The sequence below is a fragment of the Varroa destructor genome, unplaced genomic scaffold (genome assembly GCF_002443255.2).
Source record: "Varroa destructor unplaced genomic scaffold, Vdes_3.0 BEIS01000002.1, whole genome shotgun sequence".
NCBI classification, from domain to species: Eukaryota; Metazoa; Arthropoda; class Arachnida; order Mesostigmata; family Varroidae; genus Varroa; species Varroa destructor.
The window spans coordinates 6,559,806-6,567,247 of NW_019211455.1; the positions used below are offsets into that span (position 1 = coordinate 6,559,806).

The following is a 7,442-nucleotide window of genomic DNA, read 5'->3' on the forward strand; positions in this document are numbered from 1 at the left end:
TTATAAAGTACGGAAGCGTTGTCGAAGCAGTGTTTACTGGAGATAAAGAAGGGTACGTATATAAATATATGTACGTAGGATGTAAGTTGGCGAAGATCTCCGTGGTGTGTGATAATAACAACGATAATACGTGTAGTACGACAGTTGTTTATTTTATCTAGATTGTATCTACTAGTCCACCGTTATGAGTCGAAACGATTAAACAAATTCAGATAGGTATAGCAAGATCAATATGCAGTACAATATAAAGTTGAAAGGTGCACATCGGCGTTGTAAAAGAGATCATTCGCCCTGGATGGGCAAGATATCTCCCAGTTGGAATATTTAATCAGGTTCTTTGGGCGTTAGCAGGTCGATTGTAAAATCTCACGCAGTCATATTCTCTGTTATCTACGCTCATGCCACATCGGATTTCCTAAAGCGAAAATTTAGGCCAAACGCTCTTTTCACGCTATCAATACCCATGTAGTCTCGAACGCTGTCAGAGGTAAACTTTGATGATTTTGCCAGGTTTGCTCTGTACCTCCAGTGGTTCTTGATGCGATATCGAGTCGTTGAATCGAACGGGCCCTCCATCTTCTAGCGATCCACGAGCGGCGTTCGAATCAAACATGCTCTCAAAGGTTGACTTGGAGAACTGGCGCAACGGCTGTTCCACAAACAAGTAGAATATTGCCGAGGCAAAGACGAGGTAAATCATATTGACAATAAACAGGTTTAACTGTAACGCAATTACATGAATGTAAATGATCAGAGTTGCATAAAATACATTGTACGCTATGTCGAAACGCTAGAATTTATGAGTGAAATCAACGATCTGTATCATAATGGGAAACCGACACGATAGCCACTCTTCTGTCCTATGGTCACTGGGTGAGAAAAGAGGACTAAATAGAGATTATACGTAAAAGAGTAAAACATAAAGTTGCAAGTAGAACGTTACGTCGAGATGCTAAGGCATCAGCCTTATGGTATCTAGTATCCGTTGCTGATTGAGGGAACAAATGCAAAATACACCGCCACTCACCACTGTGAAATGGCGCCCGTAAAGACGCTCGCGAATAGTCCACTGCTGATAGTAGATGATTACTGGACTAAGGAGATAAGCGCTTAGGCTAAGTCGCGATAGGGGCCGCAGGGCAGGCCAGCCAAGCAGGCGATCGAGAATCGGAGCATTGCCGGAAGCACAACATACCACTATCCACATAAGGCCCAATGCCCACATCGAACGGTGTCCTGCAGCATAAAGGAATTTGACCAGGTCTGTGGACTGCGATCCGTTACCACGGTTCCAGAGCCACGGGATCAGTAGAGCCAAGACCATCAAAACGAGCGAGACCGGCCATAACATCAAACGGGTCACCTGCACCACGACAAAAAATCACGACAGGGTAAAATTTACATGATGCGCTTAGTTTATGCAAGACATCTTCGGTACGGTACACCGGCCGTGGAAAGACTTACAACACTATGAAATAATCTAATGAATGAAATAAATAAAATACTAAACACACGTGTGTATTCATAACGAGGTCATAGTATAATTAGCAGGCATTTTTGTTACGCCAGTCACCAACGTTATTTTGCGTAGATACCTATTAAGATATGCTACATCACCCACCGGCCTCAACCTCATAAAAGGACTGGCGCCAATCAGATACCCCGTGCAGATGCCAACAGTAAAGGGAGCAGCGTGTGTGTGTGCTTGCATAAAAATATCATCCATCATCAGAGCCATGACGCGTGGATTTTCAAGTGGAAGTATCGTCGCCGGATAGTTAGCTAGGACAGTGTGAGCTCCGACCAAGGACGAAGTAACGACTATAACAGCAAATGCTACCAGAGCGCCCATTGCAGGTTTCCTGTTTGGCAAAATTTAGGAAAAGCCTTTTGGTAGGTAGTGAAGAAGGCAAAACCAACCTGATCCTATTTCAAGGTTCAAATGACCTGTTGTTTAGTCGTTGTCATTTCTGCTATCTGTGAATTAGTCGAAATTTACTCATTTCTAAATCAGTTTGCTAGATGCATAAAACAGTTGCCTGATCATTATTTTCCAATGATTTTTTGATAGAGTTACCGCTTCGTAATTTAGGCGCCACAAGAAATAACGTCTATAGTTGTCGTCCCTCATGGACCACTGTCCTTCAAATGTTAATGTGAGGATGCTAGGGTATGACAAGGTAGACGATATACTTACTGAAATTTGCTAAAGATTACGCTTAGTAGCAATGTGTCTATTAACACTTTATCACATATTGGATGTATATAGATGCAAAACGGTAAATAATTAAGAAATTTATATTTCTTAATAATTAGCTATATAGCAAAAAATACTAACGCAAGTAAATTCACGCTCCATTTACAGACCAACTCGCAAGGATAACAATACCTGAATCTTGGCAAAAACTGGGCGACATCTTGTAATAATTTTCATTAGGTATATACACGCATATTTAGTTTATTAGTTTTCAGGTTCTTGAGCAAGCTTCGAAGAGGCAATATTTCGAAATTTTTTTGGGAAACATTAAACGCAATTACATGGATATGGCGCCATTCTAAATCAAATGAACAATTTTTATAGCCAGCTGCATAAGTAGGTGTGCATAAAGAAACAACGTACTTGACAAGTAGAACAACAAGTACTAACAGGACGACCTGGAGCTGCCAATCGGCGCTGAGAAACCACAAGTTTGGGGTACACTGGAAATGTTCCACGTATAAATAAATATACACTACTTTAGCCGTCAAGATAAACATAACCAATGTATAACAACTATTATCTTATTATATCTGCAAACAGACAACATCTATACATATATATGCTTGCTAGATACAGATCTAACTCTTTTAGAATCTAGATAGAAATCCACAAGTATTTCTGTTACGTGCGTGTGTTTAGTTTATAAAATATCAATTCAATCAATTAAGGTATCACTTAAGTGTGTGGATGCGCTTAGATACATTAGCCATTGTCTCAGCTTCCTAATGATGCCGGCACTAGCAAAGTAAGATAATCTATTTGTGATCCTTTGTCCTAAGGCCGATTTCATATGTCCATCTTATACGCAGATCACGATATGTTAAAAGAGCTATCATATTCCAGAAAAAATAAATCTTGAGTGATACGCAAGTACTATGCACGATATCGAGCTTTCGTTTCCGCTGCTTTCCTCACCTTCAACGCATTTTTGCAGGTTAGTCGTTGGTCAGATTCGTGACTCTAAGGAAACTAATGCCATGTAATACCACAACAGAGGCTTCTCGACTGTCTCTAAATCAGAAGCGAAATACATATAGCCAAATATAGGGTTATTACTCTAAGTTCTATAAAGCTGTAGTAACAAGTGATTTATTCGATCTTCCACTTTGGGCTTTAGACAGTGGTCTGCAGGCGATAATTAAATGATGATCAATGCAGCGCCAAGATAGCTAACTGGCGTCTTTGTGCGTAATTATACGTTGTTTCCAAAGAAATAAAGTGTTTTAAGCCTACACGGCGTTCAATTCTCGTAGACCCGCCCAATGATTTAGCGCACAGGCCCTGTGGCCAACGATGCGCGCTAAATCACCGCGTGCGACTAAGTAGTTCATGTATTCTAACAAAGGTCCTCATCCGTTAAAGCCATGAATCGGCAATTTGCCTTTGAGCTTTCCTGCAATGTAATTATACGGCAGGATAAGGAAATAAACTGGTATTGCGCATTACAAGATAGCCGCCGCAGACCAAGAAGTCCTCTTATCGCTGGATACGTCATATAATGTCCAGTCCGACAAACCAGCGCGCCAAACAGATTCGTAAACTTCTTCCTTTGATGTTCTCGAGGAGATCTGCTTCATCATCGTCATGGGTGGCAGCCATATAACAGTCCGTCAACGGAGCTCTTCGTTGCGCCGAAGGAACATTTAGCAGCCGCATGATGATGAAAACAAGAAAGAGCGCCATAACCGCTAGTGTCACTGGAAACACGATTCACTGATCGGCCAAACATGGCTGCAGCTTCTGCTACTGTTTGTACAACGCATAAACTGTATTACCTTAAAACTAGCGAAGCAATAGAGCCGATAATAACTGGTGCTGGTAACTGTAAAAAAAATCTGCCCCTTCCTTCATTATTACAATTGTCACGTGTTGTAAGCGAACGAAAATACTTTCTAAATTTGTATCGTTTATTATGCGGGTAACACAATGACAAGTCAGATCGTAGTTATTGGAAGTACAATACATAATTATATTACTGCGCGCTGATCATCCAACGAAGACTGAGCCCGCAACACGTTACCTGCAGAGATAGCAAACAGAACCTGGCTACATGAGTTTCTGATGGTTGCAAAAATACGTGTAGATAGAACACTCCAGTGTTTCGCTCAGACCGCCGAACGGGATATAAGGCACGACTGAATGTTCCTTAGCCCATCTTTTTGCTGCTTTTGACGCGCTGACCAATCATTTGGCCCGCTGAATTTTTCCGATCGAAACTTCATCAGCAGCCAGCTACTTCAGTCCCAGCAAAAGAGTCCTGTTGTTATCCTGTTAGGATGTTATCCTGTGAAAGGAATTCACTTTTTCGAAGGGAGCGCTACATGCCTGTATGTGATATGGCGTAATTCAAGTTGTCGAATCATTGTCCTACGTACTTTACGTAGCTGATGTGCCTATTTCTATACACTGTTTCTTAGCGAGACGTTGAAACTTTGCTAAGATTAAGCTTGGCTATGTTGTTACCATTGTTAGAAGCCTAGGCTCACAACATTTAGGTTGTATATATATTTCACTAGAATCCAGCTAGCTGTTCTCTCTGTGTATGTTTTTAGGCGAACATGTGTCTAGGCTTAGTCGAAGAATCATTAGATACACTCGTCACACAATGCAACAGAGGTTTAGAGAAGAAAACTCAAATATATTTTTTAATGAACTGATAGCGGCATATTGTAGTGAAATACGCAGCAGTCTCCATTTTCTCAAGTCTATTTACAAACTAGACGCTCCAAAGTGTATTTCAAAACAGCGTCTGGATTCTAGTTAACGTATGATGGAAACGTACATCGTGTGTACGGATTATGCCGCGATTCTTTTTCCAACGATTGTTTATAATGTTTATCTCAGAACTCATAAGAAGGAGCATTCAAAAGGATCTAAACGACGCGCCAGGATGAAAGGACGGTGAACCCTTATTATGCGAAATTCTCATTTTGTTATATACGATGAACGTGATATATAAAAAAGGAGCGCGATAAAAAGAAAAGAAAAATAGCCCTGTAGAGTTCTACATGGTGGACGTGTGATATAAACAAAATTTAATGCTGTACCTCATATACGCTTCTGGCAGATATCTATATTTACTACTATTTGGACGGCCAACTCAGGACCTTCAGATTCTATGGGTGTAAGTTTTGAACTTGAGGCAAAGTTTTAAAGAAAAAACATGCATTAATATATATCGTGATTCAAAGGAACAGATTAATTTTCTTTTCAGGTCGACACCCTACATAATTAATTGTTCATTAAGGAGCTTGGCAATACAACGATCTAACTACGCCACCCAACGAGCGCATGCTACCGCCATATTGTAGCGGATATTCATGAACGCCGTCGGAGACTGAAGAACAATTACTGCTGTTAAGACAAGCTACGATCTACGGTCAAGATATATACGAATTGGAAGTTAGAATCATAGAAAGAAACTGTACTTACTCTTAACTTTTTTTTTGTTAAACTGACGCTAATGGACAAATATATAATATAGAGAGCCCTAGATTGTGAAATGCAGCATCAAATTTTCCAAGTCTCTAATTTGTCGAGCTTATCCTTTGTTACGATCGATTTTCTTTAGCAAAACTTCGCTTCGTCCCTACGACCATTCTTCACCCGTCGCGCTAATACATTGACCCCCTTTAGCGTTAAAATGCTCAAATATAAAGCGTATCACATAGAGTTGGCACCCTTGTATAGCGCTCTGTTTCTTAGAATGTCAGAATTGTTTAAAGCACCAGCAAAACTGACGCACCACCGTCGTTATTAACTACCATAGCTAAGACCCCAACAGGATTTGGGACATTTCTCACCCAAGCATAACTCTAGTCGATATCGATTCTTACCATCTTGTCGGCAGATACAAAATTATTTACGGAGAAGAGGATGGGCAGCCAGTTCGCGTGGCAGTTAACAGTGGCGTTAAGCACATTCTCGCGCCAGACGGGTCCCGACCCGACCAATGGGAGAACCGAGAAGATGCCCACACTGAACAGTGCGCAAGATGTCAATCTGCGATGACAGATAAATGTAGGAACAAATGCTCGTAGCGGTTTGCTCATCGAGTGGATCTACTATTCGCGAGGAAGAAAACTGCTTTTTTCTTTTTTTTTGAAAAGATTTTTTTTGTTTCGCCTAATCTTGTGTCCTTTTTAAGCAAAGTTCTCGCATTTGTTTACGGTCGGGAATTGTCGAAACTAACTTGTAGTATGCCTCTACTAATTTGATGAAAAAACGTTGCAGTTCTTATAAATAATACGACTACAAGCAAGGATCAAGCACTAATTATCCGTTTACTAACGCATTTTGTCCCCGAATAGATATCTATGCATATGACCTTATGTAGAGATAAGTGCCAAAATGAAATTATCAGTAATTTTTTTAGATTGTCATTGATCTTACTGAGAAATAAAACCGTCTTACGAACCTGAAGTACCTGTGCAAATACGAGGTAAAGATATCCTTGTATCTAATGACGTTATCAGATGAAGTAGCTGTGATACGATAGCTCATGAGTAGTCCACTAGACACGGGCAGGCAGTATGAAACAGCAGGAATACCAGATGCACTGTGTTTAAACACTCATCTTAATAATACCTTCAACGACTTAATGGTTCATCCTCGTTGTAAATGCTCTATAGCTGGTCACATTTGAATAGCGTTTTTGCGCCATTAACGGCAGTGTCACATCAGTAATTTGCTCTTGCTTTGAGATGGACCCCGCTGACAGACAAAAGCCAAAGGTCATGACCAGACCAAAACAATTCACAGATCTATTGATCGAGAAAATTTCAGATATCTGACTTACCTTTAGCTTTAATTGAAATTCTTTAAAGCGAGTGCCGCTTAGCCAGCTGGCTTTGGCGGACGCTCTATTTGACATTATAGAAAAGAAAAAAAGCTTTGCAACGATAGTTTTAACAGTTGATTACAGTTGGCATGTATCATTTAAATTTCTCTAGGTTCAGGACCGAGTTGCCTTGGGGCGATGGGTCGACACCGCTATCTTTTTGCTTTTTACCGTTAGAACCGTTAGGGACGAGTATAGGGGACGGAAAGCCAGCGAGCAATAAGTACGTGCAAACAGCTGCTGTGCCAATCCTCTTATGACACGCTACCTATATGGGTACAATAGTGTACTGTACCCCCTTAAACTTGCTTATAAACATGTATAATCGAATTATATATATAT

General features: G+C 40.5%; 1 protein-coding gene and 1 long non-coding RNA gene across 9 annotated transcripts in view; one reads left to right on the forward strand and one right to left on the reverse strand.

Annotated features, from left to right (window-relative positions):
• Nucleotides 1–131: 131 nt before the first annotated feature.
• Nucleotides 132–7,442, reverse strand: part of LOC111243763 (nose resistant to fluoxetine protein 6-like) — a 24,728-nt gene continuing 17,417 nt past the window's right edge. For 5 of the 8 annotated variants that reach the window (XM_086981419.1, XM_022789811.2, XM_086981415.1 and 2 more), the window contains 6 exons: nt 6,678–6,773; nt 6,097–6,262; nt 2,621–2,700; nt 1,622–1,862; nt 1,028–1,363; nt 132–721 (listed from right to left, as the gene is read on the reverse strand). In XM_086981419.1, the coding sequence (XP_086837545.1) occupies nt 482–721; nt 1,028–1,363; nt 1,622–1,862; nt 2,621–2,700; nt 6,097–6,262; nt 6,678–6,773 (1,159 nt within the window). In that variant the 3' untranslated portion in view covers nt 132–481. The remainder of the gene's footprint in view (nt 722–1,027; nt 1,364–1,621; nt 1,863–2,620; nt 2,701–6,096; nt 6,263–6,677; nt 6,774–7,442) is intronic. The other 3 variants (XM_022789812.2, XM_086981418.1, XM_022789814.2) reach the window with 3 other exon arrangements.
• LOC147757299 (uncharacterized) lies at nt 4,584–6,700 on the forward strand. Its single transcript, XR_015322154.1, has 2 exons — nt 4,584–5,384; nt 5,475–6,700. It is a non-coding gene; the product is annotated as an uncharacterized LOC147757299 (long non-coding RNA).